Source organism: Lonchura striata, chromosome 12 (genome assembly GCF_050655825.1).
Source record: "Lonchura striata isolate lonStrDom1 chromosome 12, ASM5065582v1, whole genome shotgun sequence".
Classification (NCBI taxonomy): Eukaryota; Metazoa; Chordata; class Aves; order Passeriformes; family Estrildidae; genus Lonchura; species Lonchura striata.
The window spans coordinates 12,451,565-12,464,799 of record NC_140714.1 but is presented as its reverse complement, the minus strand read 5'-3'; the positions used below and the strand labels follow the sequence as shown (position 1 = coordinate 12,464,799).

Here is a 13,235-nt window from a genome sequence, read left to right as displayed (position 1 = left end):
TACAAGGGATTTTTGAAGCCTTTTGCAGTAATCTCAAAAAACCAAAACATTTATTTAACTCTTAAGACAACCTTCTAACCTCACACAATTTGCTCCAGTCTTTTGTACATTCTTGTCGGAATCCAGCAGTAAAAGCTCCCAGATATGCTATTACACCCGCTGATATCAGAATATCTCCTGTCAAATTATCATATTCCTCTTGAAGATCACATGCAGCTTGATTCCATCTATGACAAGCAGAAAAAAGTCATACTGAAACCTCCACATTAATGATATTGATGCTAAAAACCAACTTGGTTTTGTTCATCTTAGGTAAGAATAGGTGAAAAATATTACAATCTCATTCATGTATTCTATTCTCATTTTGAAAAGCTTTCTGCTACAATTCTCCCAGTGTTGCTGCTCATATTTTTATGTTACAAACAACTAGGAATATTTCAAGGTGCTGGACATTCTTTAGTATTACAGTCCTCAGACAGAAACACAGCATTAAAGGCTTAGAGAATGTAATTTCAAATTCTATTTCTACAGTCGTTGTTTTATCTGACATTTGAACTCTAAACTGACCTTGTTTTCTCTCCACCAAGGCCTCCAATCAACTTCTCTGCTCGTTCCAGTTTTTTAGCACACATATCAACCTGGAATTCCAAACGAGCCTTTTCTTCTGTCTTTTCAGTGAAGGTTTGTTGCAAAGAAGCCAAGCGGCCTTCAACTTCTGCCAGTTCTCCTCTCTTCTGATTTAACAGTTCCATTGTCACTGCCAAGGACTCCTCTGCCTCTTTTAAACGTTCTTTTTTGGGCTCAATCTCCTAATCAATTACAACCAATCCACAAATGCTTTAGTACATTTTTGTAACTTTATTATTAAATAAAATGCTTAGGGTGAATACACAGAGCAAAGGATGATAGCACCAAGGGGCAAGGATCAAAACCACACCTTTGATACCCTGTGAAAGACTTCCATTCCCTTAATCCATTTGCATAAACCCTCTGCTGCTGAGGAAGCTTTAGCCACCACTTGTGGATCAAACTCTGGATTAGTGAGGTATTCAGTCCGAATCTTCTGCATGACAGCTTCCTGGGTAACAAAAGCATTATAGCTCATCAGACCTCATGGATGACACTTCAAAATGGAACTGATTCATTGCCATTTCTCTACACAATGAAATAAGAAAGAACTATTCCATGTTAATTGTTGTAGAAATCACTGTTCATTTGATTGTTTTGATCTTCCTATCATGTTTCATAGCCTTTTCCTATTTTCTCTAATTCTACCCTTACCCTTTCTAATCATGCAATTGCTGTATCTTCCATGTAGCAGCTCCATAAGTGCTCAGAGCATTACAGTCACATAGAAACCTTAATTTACAGTACCTCTTCTGCAAAACACACCAATTCCATTATTTGCTATATTTTTCTCAATACACAACTTTGGGGACACTATAAAAATGCATTTCTCCTAATGTAACACAAAATGTAATTGCTTGTGCTTACTTTTGGGGATCAGTATTATAAAGGGAAAAGCATATTCTATCAAGGACAAAGCATATTCAATTTCCAATTAATTCAGCAAAGGGCAAGAGTCACACTCTTGGATAGTAAGACCTTTGGGAGAAAAGATCATATTTGAAAGGTTATATAGCTAGTACGTTTCTGCATTTATTGTATATCTGCCAGTATAATTAGCAAACTATTACCCATTTTCTCATCATTCATTAATTCATTTAATCAAAAATAATACCATTTGAAAAAGATGCTAAGAAAGGCAGCAATTGACAGTCAATTATAAAAAGAAGTTTATAATGCTGAATGGTTGATCTAGTAAAACTAGCAAAACAAAAAGGCATAAGAAGGCTGGGCACTGATCAAATGTCCATTGGTTCCAGCGAAAAACCCCAGTCAACTCCCAAAACAGAATATGTGAAATGAGGCTAAAAGGACACAGGCTTAGAAGAAACTGATTGATTTGGACAAATAAAGTTGTCAATAAAGTGTTTTCTAATTTTATTTTTTTTTGCCCTGCAAGAAAGCATCTGGTAAAAATAACTGAAAAAGCCTTACCGGAATAGGTTTCTCAGAACAGGCTTTCAATTCCTTTAAGAAATTTATGTTGCCAAGCATTTTCTGGCTTACACCCCAATAATCCCAAATCTACAAAAGATAGTAGGAAATACCTTTTCAGGCTTTAAAACAAATACACATAGGAAAAATACAAACATCATTTAATTAAAATTCATGAATATTTAATACTGACAATCTGGTATCTCCTTGAGATGCCAATAAAGCAGAAAGTCTGTCAAATCAAACGTTTCCTTCCAATCATACTTTCAGTCAAAAAAGTAAACAGTGTCGCAGGGAAGTTAGGTATTATCTGCTCTCAAGAAATGTATAAAGCAAATTAAATCTGGCACATTAAAAAAATTGAAAAATAAGGAATTCTGAAGGTTTTCAGTAAAATCCTTGGTAAGTACTTGCCTACTTTAATGGACCTTAGGTTATCTTGTTTCTTGGATAAGTGTTGGAAAGAACATTAACTACATTTTTATTTCAGACTATTGTCTGCTGTTTTACCTTGCCTCCAGATCCTGAAGGATCTGCAATTCTTTCAGGTTTTTTTTCTCTTATGACACAGACAGCAGCCATGACAAGTTTGACACCAGATGGAGGATTTTTCATTGTTTTGACAACTGCTATATCAGAAGGCTAAAATAAAAAATACATTAAGTATTATGTCTTTCTCAGCACTCAGTAGATGAACTGATAGAAAAAAGGAGGAATTATAACACCATTACCAATGAACATAAGTGGCAACAGAGGACTTTTAGAAGGGATAATACAATGTTACCATCACAATTAACAATATCCATCAATATCCTCTATGCAGAGAAAAAAATTAAATAAATGCCAATAAACAGTAAATTAATGATTAAATAAAATTATGTTTTAAAAATTGCTCGCCAGAATATTTTTGATACACTTTTGTGTCATCTAAGATATATCTTATTCTTCTAAATTACTACTTCATTTTAGAGAGTTACATAACACTTTCAAATGCTTAAATTGAGATCAGCTTGCCTTCAAAGTGTCAAGGGCACCAATTGCAGCCTCCATGACAGGTAGAGCCTCTGCCAGGTCACTCTCACATTCATGTTTCAGTGCCTGAGCTTCTTCAGCTTTTGCTGTAGCAATTTCTTCATCCACTTTAACAATTTTTCTTTTTTCTTCTACTTCTGCAGATTCTACTTCTATAATCTAAAGAAAAACCATGAGCGGGCTTTATTTATACTGTGTCATGAATGATCATATAAATTGAAATTATCTACTATAGAACTTAACAGAATACTGTAAAATATAAAGAGAGCTTTGAAGTTTTTCATGTGTTAACATAATTTCAATTTATGTTAACGGAATAATTTCTTAGCATATTGCAACATCATCATGGAGTTTTAACAGTAGGTAAACTGCATGATGGCAGATTACTCTCAAAAAAAAGCTATTTAAAATATGTTTGAAGTTCAGGAGAAGCTCCTCATATTTGTGCATCACGCTATAACTAAAATGGATGGGCTTTTACAGGGAGTTTTAGCATCATAGTTTGGAACACTGGCTATTGAAATTTATTTTCTTTTCAGGGATAAGTCAAGCCTTTATCCAATTCCCTTTACAATTCTAGGGAAGTGACATTCAGTTTTCTTAGAGGCAGAAGATATAGCACTGTATCTGTAAAACCACTTAGGAATCAAAAACAAGTGTGCAACATGTCAATTAAATAATGGTTTTTGGTGATGCAACAGTCACATACTAGATAAGTAAGTGTATATTTTCATATACTGGAATTTCAAAACACACAAGATTTTCGATCCTAAATCCCCATGAAATTAACTGGGTTTAGGATCATTTTACAAATCAATCATATAATCCCTGTGCATGCAAAGACAGATTGTGCAAAACTATTCTTGTTTGTTTTGTGATATCTGGTAATATGGAAAAACTCTTTGAGGTTTTCACAACGTTTGTGAATCAACTTGGGAAACCTGATTTAATCACTATTAGCGTGAAAGCTCCTCTAACATCCTTCAGCATGGAACTTAGGCAATGACTGTATATCCTGAGAATGTATTTTATATAAAGAAAGAAATTTTATTTCTATTCTAAGGCTATAAACATAAATAACCAGTTTCAGAATACTGGAAACCTCTGTAAACTGGAGTGAGCTCAAAAACCTCAATTCAACTCCAACTTTCTCAAAATCCCACATCAATGAAATAAGACACATTGTTACATTAAAAGCCACAAAGATGTATTTGTATAACTCTACCTTCATCATGCTTGCATTTTCCACTTTAGCCTCTTCCAGTTTGGGCTGCAGCTCAATTAATTCTACTTTCATCCTACCAACCTATGCACATACAAAAGAACCAGGTGGGATCCAGAAGGGTCAAGCACAATTTCCAGCAATTACTTTAAGACATAGATTTTTTCCTAAAGACTAATTTATTGATAGAAGGATGTAACATTCAGTTTCAAATCAAAACATTCCCAAAACATATTTTTATCTCATAGATACAATGTCTAATTTTAAGAACTATGATCACTTACAGTCACCTGTTAACCAACAAGGAAATGACAGCTCTGTTCATATACTACTTAACAATATATGCTTAGAGAGGTATGGCTTTAGGACAAGTTCTGTGATTGAAGGAAAGAAAAGGCAAAATACATTTGTTAGTTTTACTGCTGAAGATTGAGCTAAACAAAATCTGAAGTAGCGCTTTTGACTGATGTCTCCAGAAAAAGACCTGCATTTGACAAACATTTCCTAATTTCAGTTCCATATTTGTTGTAGCTCACCTGTGACTCGGCAAAAGCTAGTTTATCTAGCCCATTCACATATTTCTTCTTGGCTTTCATTACACTGTCTTGTTTCTCAGTAAGAAGTCTCTGAAATGCAGCAATAAGCTCAAGATAAGAAGTAGGAGTTACATAATTGTGGCGTCCCAGACTTTGTAAAAACCTATTAAAAAATTAAAAAAAAGAAAGAGTAACTTAGATTTTGATTTATTTTTTAGTTTATCATTAACAAAGTTATATAACTGTTTGACAGGAATTAACAATTTCAATGGTTTTATATAATTTTTATGAAGGCAAATAGTTTTGTTAACTCCCAATATATAAATGAGTAGCATTGAAACTCAGTCACCTAATACTATATGATTGTTTGCAAAAGCCACAGACTGACCTTTCAGAGAGTGACAAAACTGAAGTATGAAAGTATTTACAGATGGGCACAACTGCCTGACGCTCAGTGTCTGTGAGCTGAAGTGTTTCTAAGAACTTACTAGCCACACGTTCAAGGGCATCTTCAGGCCAAGGCTGAGGGAGAAGTGAGGAAGAAAGAATTTGTAAAATTCAACTTTTGTCAGTCTTCAAAAAACAAAGAACTGATAAAAGGGTCGGTTAGCTCAGGCAGCAAGGTCACCACCCATGCAATCGTTTCTGGCAACTCCTGGTTGATCTTCTAGCTCAAAGCTACACAGTAACATTCCACCCAAACAATTCTGTGTCCATTCAGGCTTTGGCAGAAGAATTAATTTACATCAGCATTGGGTCAAGCATAGAGCTAACTGTGCTTTACTGAGAGCAATACTGCCTACATTGATATTATTTCCCCAAGTTTCATTCTGCTATAAAAGATCTACTAATAAGCAACAGGATTTATATTTGATAGTTGTTCCTACAATTGATGACCTGCTTAATAGGCAGCCACAATTAAGATAATTTTACAGTCACAATGAAATGGTTTCTCTACTCGTTTAAAACATACACATTATGTAATAAAATTACAAATTTCCATCATCAAACTAAGACTATTTGTACTTCAGAAATGTGTAGCAACAAAATTTAACTTTATTTAGATGTAGAAATGTTGAGATCACACATGAAAGAACTCCCAAAACATTACAGAAAAGGCTTATGCAATTTTAAAAATTTGAAAAACAAGGAGTACTTCTACAAGGAAGACAAAAGAAAATCTAATGGCACTTAGAAATATAGTGTTAGAGAGCTGAAGCAGATTTTTGAGGAACTAACATAAATATTTCCCCATACCTGGAACCAATCAATAGTACAGCAGTTGATGAGCGACGGAAACTGTCTCAGACGATTGCGGAAAGCATCTCCAATTGGGCTGAATGCCACCACAATGTGGAGGTTTTCTTTGCAGAAGTTCACAAAAAGTGCATACAAGGCCAAGGGACTGAGTTCTCCATCTTTATCACCAGCCTGAACTGCTGCACGAACGCCCTTAGGAATAATACATAGCATAAAAAATGTTACATAAATTCTCATTAAGCACATCTGAAGTTCTATTGCAATCCTATTAATGGTAGCAGCACCAGGAAATAAAATTTTTTAGTGGCAATGAAACAGGCAAAATAAAGTAGAAAACCAGAACAAGCAGTAAATATTGTCTGAGAACAGGACTGCACTATTTATCTGTGATCCTTTCAGCACTAGAAAGTGTTCCAGAAATGATCATCTGCTGCTCTCAGCAACAGACAGTAGATCATAACAATAGAGTAAAAGAGTTCTTTGGAGGGAGCAGACTTAAATGAGTAAAAACCAACTTTGCTCCAGCTGGAACACTGTGGATGGCTACCAAGTTCCAGCATATACCCTCTGAACATGTTCACACAAACTGTAAAATTGGAAAAGAGCCATATTATTTTAATATTGTCACTATATACCTGGTAAGAATTAAATAGTAATAGAAAAAAATCAGAAGAATTATAATCTAACTCCTTTGAAAAATACATTAATCCAGGTATCAACATGCTCCGTAACTTAAATGCAAGAAAAACCAGTAGTAACATCTATCAACTGATACAGATATTGTAATAAAAAACATTTGTGTGTGTACTAAGAACCACTTTGAAAATCAACTAGGAGCATATCGACTTAATTAGGTAAAAACATCACAGAGATAGGGAGATAGTGCAGCATACAGTTCCAAATATTGTTTGCTAACATTACGTTTCCAATTTGATGTATACAAATTGTGACTGCTATTGTGAGAATCCAAGCCTGATTTTAGTTAATTTTGTTTTTAATTTGCCTGAGTTTATTGCATCCTTACTTCTGAGCCTAAAGTCATGGAGCACCTCTGCTTCTGAATAGAAATGTCAGGACTACGAAATTCTAACAGTGCCCTAGTGCCCCAGAGAATAGGAGCCTATAGAGAAAGGTAGGCCATGTGTTCCAATAAAAATGTCACATCTTTGCACTTCAGTGATCAATGAAAACATTACAATGCACAATCTTGTCCTACACAATACACTACAAAAATAACTGCAACCACAGGGTATTTGTGAACAATGCAAGTTCTCTACATGCACAATTTAATGTGTTTGTGAACAGAGCGCTAGGTCAGAATTAAAGCTTGCAGCTGGGATAAACTACTACTTTAGTTGACTAAGTTGATTTATCTAAAAAGTCTCAAAAACAAATTACGGCATTAAGTACAAATGTCCAAAAGTCACATTTCACACTGAAGTGACCAAGTAGATTAAAAGGGAGTTGAAATTAAAAGAGAGTTTCTAAAGATACCTCTATAATTTCTTGTTTTTCATCTGCTGCAAAAAGATTGGGAACCTCTCCTGTGTTGAGGACACTGTCAATATCTTCTAAAAAGCTTTCTTCTTTAATTTGTGTGTCTGTGATTAGAAATACAGTTTTCAAGCCTTTAACACCTGCATTCCTCAGAAGTCTCTGAAATTGCAAGACAGTTAAAATTGTATGTTCCAAAACAAAATTGCACGTTTCAAAACAAAATTAAGTAAAAATGTAGACAGGTTATTAATACTCACTTTCAGATCTTCCCTCCACTCATTTGTACCATAGGTCTTAGAAATCTCTGGTTGAAAAACACACATTCTTGCCATGAAGGCTGCCAGGCGGGTCAGAGACTGCCGCCCGCTTCCTCCCATTCCAACCAGCAGAGCATTCCCCCCAGACTGCTTCAGGATGCGGCTCAGCCGAGACAAATGCTCCAACATGTACCTGCATTGGGAACACATCACCCAAAGAGCAGAAATACATGGATATCTATGCACCCATAAATCTGGGAAACAAATCAAGGAGTAGCATCTCCAAAACAAATTTCTGGATGTGGGGTGGGGTGGGTGTGGTAGAGAGGAAGAGGAAGAAAGAGAGTGAGCATGAACCACAAAATAAAGTAAAACTTACAATTATTCTATTATACAAATATCAGCATGTAGCTAAATTACTACAAATTGATAGAAAGAACATGCAGAGGTAAGAACAGGAGCACTATAAGGATAAATGTGTTAAAGGAAATGAAAAACATTAATTCTATACTTCAAAATAATAGCAGTATTACCAATTTTAACTTTCTTGAGGAACAGCAATTTCAGTATCTTTAAAGTAACCACTGGAGGAACATGGTTTATATCAACAAATATCTCCCTTTCCTATACCTCTGACAATATTTTATAACTTATATGTGGAATTGACATTGGAACATCCTCAGGAAACAGTATCTGCACATTACTGAGAGTTCTTGTCAAAATTCAGGCATGATTTATCTCAGAATATGAAGCAAGGCCTATAGGAGATCTTCTGCTTAAGCACAGGGCACAGGGTAATTAAAGCAAGTTGAGCAGCAATTAGAAGTAGTCTCAAAAAAACTTTCAAACATTTCAAAAAAGGTAAATTCTTCTTTATTTTTACTGGTTAGAAAAAGAAAGGAAACAAATTCAGATGTTATCCATGAGATTGAACTCTGTTCAGTGAGGTCACTGGAATATTGCTTCTATACTGAGGAGATCAGTGGCTGCCAGCTTTTCAAACTGAGAGCCTAGCTGTACATACAGGCACTAAGAAATCCAGCTTGGCAAAATGACCTAGACTAAATTAAGCTGCTACTAGAACTGTTTGAAGTAACCCTCATCACCTCTATGAAGTATCTACGCGTCAAGTTACACCGGCAAATATGAAGAGGTGGTAATCTCTAGCAACAGGGAGGAGGAAGGAGTTTGGTTTCCTAATCTCTCTCAGTTGTAGTGCTGCATGATCACAAGTTAAGGTAACAATAAGGGTCTGCAGAGTCTAAAATTTCACAGGATTAGCTGCAGCACCAGCTGGGTGCATGGCTGTGCTGCATAACAGAGCAAACAGACAGCTATGACTGTGAACATCTCCCTCCTGAGATGCTTGTTCTTGGGGATGAAGGTCTAGTGACATCCATCTTCATTGGTGACAGACGCCTAGGAAAAGTGCAGCACCTACCTGATTCAGTGCACAATGTTTCTGCAACAACTAAGGAAAATATTCAAAGCCCCTTAGGAGAAAAGCTTCTCATGATTTACTTTCAGACAGAAAAAGGAGAAGGATAAAAAAAAAAAATCTGTTTACTTCCGTTCAAAAAGGTGTAACACCACAAACACTATAAAGGATGCATAAAGGGGAGGAGACATACCGAAAACCACAAAAAATTGAATATACTGAATTATCAACTACAGCTTAAAGCTCTTAATAAAACAGATCATAAACACCTGAAAACAACAAGGTTCATTCTTGTTTTCTGGGTTTGGTTATATTCATCCAGACACTGCTCCACAACATCACTGAACTCCTCAATGCTTGGAACTTCAACATAAAGTCTTTCATCTCCCTCAAGTTCTGGATCCATATAGTCACCAAAACACAAACTTCTCATGTTTTCTTCTGTTACCTATGGCAAATATTCAACAAATTATGAAGTCAGGTTTAATATTTAATGAATATATTCCTCACTGTAATTTTAGAAAACAAAGGAGAATTTAGACAAATACCCCAGACACATGAATAAGCACTCCAAAGTATTTTGACTCACAAACAACGCCCCCTCTTAAAATTATACTTCCTGCATTGACCTATACACTTATTCTTCATTTGTTCTTGGAAAGCAATTGGCTCAAACAGCTACTAACAGTCTCGTAATTATGACCTTCAGATTACACCAAATTCATACAGATATTATTAAATGGACAACTAAGACCACAAAGTTATTTCTTCTATACATGAAAGCAGCTACAAAGGACATTAAAAACAAACAAACAAACAAAAAAAGACAAGGCATAAAATATAACACAACTATATAGCATTTTGGATACTAAAATTTAGTAACAATCACAGGATGCAGATGTACAAATTTCTTTTAAGGGAAAGTAGCACAATTTGAATGTAGTATTTTTTTTTAAAAATGCTCAGGTACAACAGTTAAACCCTCCCAAACAATTTTAATTTCTACATTTTTTTCCTTATGAAGACCTTTGGCCAAATTCAAATCAAACTTTTATGTGCATTTGAATCAAAATTTTGCTATGATTAACTCTTGTGTCCTAAATTTGCAATAAAAGCAATTATTTTGCAACAGGTTAAACATGATACTCACAGATGATTTTCCTTCTTTCAGGTGTGCAAAAACTTTATCAAATACTTCTTTGAAATGTTCTTTCACAATATCTTTCACTAGATTGAACAACCAGGCTCTGTCATCATCTTCTACCAGACGGTCATAGAAGACACGAAACACCTCGTGCACAAACAGCCGGATCATGACATGTTTATTTTGAACTGCACTTTTCTTAATGAGCAAACAGCCATGGATAACCCGTGAAAAGTCACGCAGGTTGAAGGTATAATGAGATTTGGCTGGTGTGGGCAAAAGATTTTTGATGGCTTTCTTATACACCTTCAGATAACAACAACAGAGAACAACAAAATCAAAAAATTAAACTGACTGTATTATTATCATAATTCCTAAACGCCTTCTAAAATGTTTGCTCAAAAAAACCCTTCCACACTACATTATTATAGAGACAAAGGAACTTAAATGAACAAATTGAAGGAAATCTCCAGTAAGGTATTTGTCTCTTACCTCTAAAGTGGCAGTGACAATTTGATTCCCAATTGTGGAGAAGTCAGAAGGAAAGTCATTAATCCTTAGGTAAAGAGCTACTACGGTGGAGAAGATGCGGATCATTGTTTCATCGCTGAAAGAGTTGATGGTGCAAATGTTGAAGTGTCGCAGGAACCGAGGGGTGACAGGATTCCTCCCACCCCCTGGAGGCCCCATAGCAGCCACTAACTGGATGTCAACAAGGGTGATTTTAGAGGTGTCCTTAAAATCATACCTTCAAAATAAAATGACATGTGACACTTAAATACAAATTACTTGCGACACTTAAATGCAAATATAACACATTTGTTACACCTTAGATGCATCTATATGACAGACCACACCCTGCATGCATAAAAAAGTAGTTTAAAATATATAAACATAGTAGGCATTATGCAATATAATATGTATTTTTATATATTTTATCTTTAAAAAGCAAAAAAACAACCCCTCCTCCCCAAAAACCAAAAAAACCCCAAATAGTCCTTTAACTGTGTGCCAGTTAATCTCAATATATCATTTTATGACCTAAAAGAAAGACTATTTGTTTAAATTGCATTCCATAAAACCTGATACGAAATTTTGAGTATTAAAACTGTAACGTGTCAAGCTATGTTATCTCTATTCAAGAGCTACAAATATTTGAGCAGTGCCTGCTGTTCACAAGAGCAGCTGTATTTGATGAGTTGCCTGGAGTCGTAGAATGACCTAGACTCAGGAAAACACCTATTCCAATTGTCCAATATAAGCAAAGCCAGAAACCTCAAAAGAAGGGAAGACTTTCAACTTATTTCATGCTTATTATCAGACCTGATTTCACTGTGAATTTTAAAAAAACATTTTGAGATCTTGTTAAAAAAAAATTATTGAATAATAGAAACATGGATAATAGGGAAAACCAACATAAGTAATAAAATCAGAAGTTTTATATAACTGCATATATATAGATACGTACAAAAAACTGCCAACTCAATCTAAGGAGAAAGAGAAAGAAAAAGAACAAGAAACTGCACTGAAAAAAAAGTTAAAATAATCAAGGTGTAAATGAATAATTTTATTTAACATATATTATCTCTGCTGCTCAGCACTAGAACATTCTAAAACACTCAATAATGAATTCTCTGAGAAGTCCTTAGAGAGTAAAATACAAGTTTCAACTTTAAATAATGTATTTTTATACAAACCAAATTTACATTAACATTTACAAACCACTTCAAAAAGTTTTGAAAAAAAAATTCAAGGGAATAAATAAGTGTAACAGTAAATACATCAACAAAAAATTTCAGCTGTATTTCAAATAATTACCAAAATCCATGGTCAATAAACTGTCTTAAAAGTTCTATAGGAGGCTGTGCCCCATACTTCTCCAAAGCTGGCATATTCATATCATCTACAAAAATAATGCACTTTTTTCCCATTTGAGGGCCAAAAACTCCTTTGCGCCTCTTGTCCAGCCTGGCCATAATAATGTTCTGCAACGCAAACAGGATCACTCAGAACACAGATTACATATTCATGTCCAAATCTCCCTGAGACCAAAATTATCTGTTCTACTAACCTGAGTCTGATTGGCACTGGTTCGAGCTGAAAAATTAATGAAGAATGGGAAGTAGAGTTCCTTTTCCAAGTTGTTCATTAACTTGTCCTTGACATACACAGATTTCCCAGTTCCTGTTGGTCCCACTAGAAGCAGTGGTCTTCACAAAGACAGAAATAAAGCACAAAGACTGCAGAAACCAACGTTGTAAACTAAAAGCACCTAGAAGTCAAAGGTTTTACTAACTTGCCCTTCTTCTTCTACCTCTAAAAATATTACTAGGCTAAAGAAGAAACTGAAGTGTTCTAAGGCATTCATTAAACCCTCTCATAATTTTAGTTTGCTTCCACCATCATGAATATGGGAGGAAGAAAATGGGATAAAATTCCCTCCTTCTACTGGTGTTGGAGTATATGAACACACAGGAGAAATTTCTCCTGATAGGTCTTCCATTAATTCAAACTTCATAAAGCTTTCAGCCTTAGAACCTGAGGCCAGTTTTTATTTAATTCTCTTATATGATCTGACCGTGGCAAATATAACAGATTTTGATAGGATTAATCAAGGAAAGAAATCCTAAAACATGTATTTAATTGCCAAAGTAGAAAGAGGGTGCAACAATTTTTGGGCTGTCCTAAGAGCATCATCAGATGGCAAATACTAAAGTTAGACTGTAATAAGGTTGCACAAAAAAACTAAAATCAGACTTTTGGGCAGATTTTTTTGTTTGTAGTAAAT

The 13,235-nt window shown here is 35.0% G+C and overlaps 1 protein-coding gene across 4 annotated transcripts in view; it reads right to left on the bottom strand.

The window, feature by feature from the left end:
• The window catches only part of DNAH12 (dynein axonemal heavy chain 12), a 60,663-nt gene that overhangs the window by 17,086 nt on the left and 30,342 nt on the right, over window positions 1–13,235 (bottom strand). For all 4 annotated transcript variants that reach the window (XM_085590531.1, XM_085590530.1, XM_085590528.1 and 1 more), the window contains exons 38-54: window positions 12,519–12,657; window positions 12,266–12,432; window positions 10,940–11,195; window positions 10,454–10,753; window positions 9,573–9,751; window positions 7,866–8,058; window positions 7,606–7,767; window positions 6,109–6,303; window positions 5,240–5,373; window positions 4,852–5,014; window positions 4,319–4,399; window positions 3,076–3,252; window positions 2,572–2,703; window positions 2,062–2,151; window positions 938–1,078; window positions 568–809; window positions 80–227 (exon numbers count right to left, since the gene is read on the bottom strand). In XM_085590531.1, coding sequence (XP_085446657.1) covers window positions 80–227; window positions 568–809; window positions 938–1,078; window positions 2,062–2,151; window positions 2,572–2,703; window positions 3,076–3,252; window positions 4,319–4,399; window positions 4,852–5,014; window positions 5,240–5,373; window positions 6,109–6,303; window positions 7,606–7,767; window positions 7,866–8,058; window positions 9,573–9,751; window positions 10,454–10,753; window positions 10,940–11,195; window positions 12,266–12,432; window positions 12,519–12,657 — 2,899 coding nt within the window. The remainder of the gene's footprint in view (window positions 1–79; window positions 228–567; window positions 810–937; window positions 1,079–2,061; window positions 2,152–2,571; window positions 2,704–3,075; window positions 3,253–4,318; window positions 4,400–4,851; window positions 5,015–5,239; window positions 5,374–6,108; window positions 6,304–7,605; window positions 7,768–7,865; window positions 8,059–9,572; window positions 9,752–10,453; window positions 10,754–10,939; window positions 11,196–12,265; window positions 12,433–12,518; window positions 12,658–13,235) is intronic.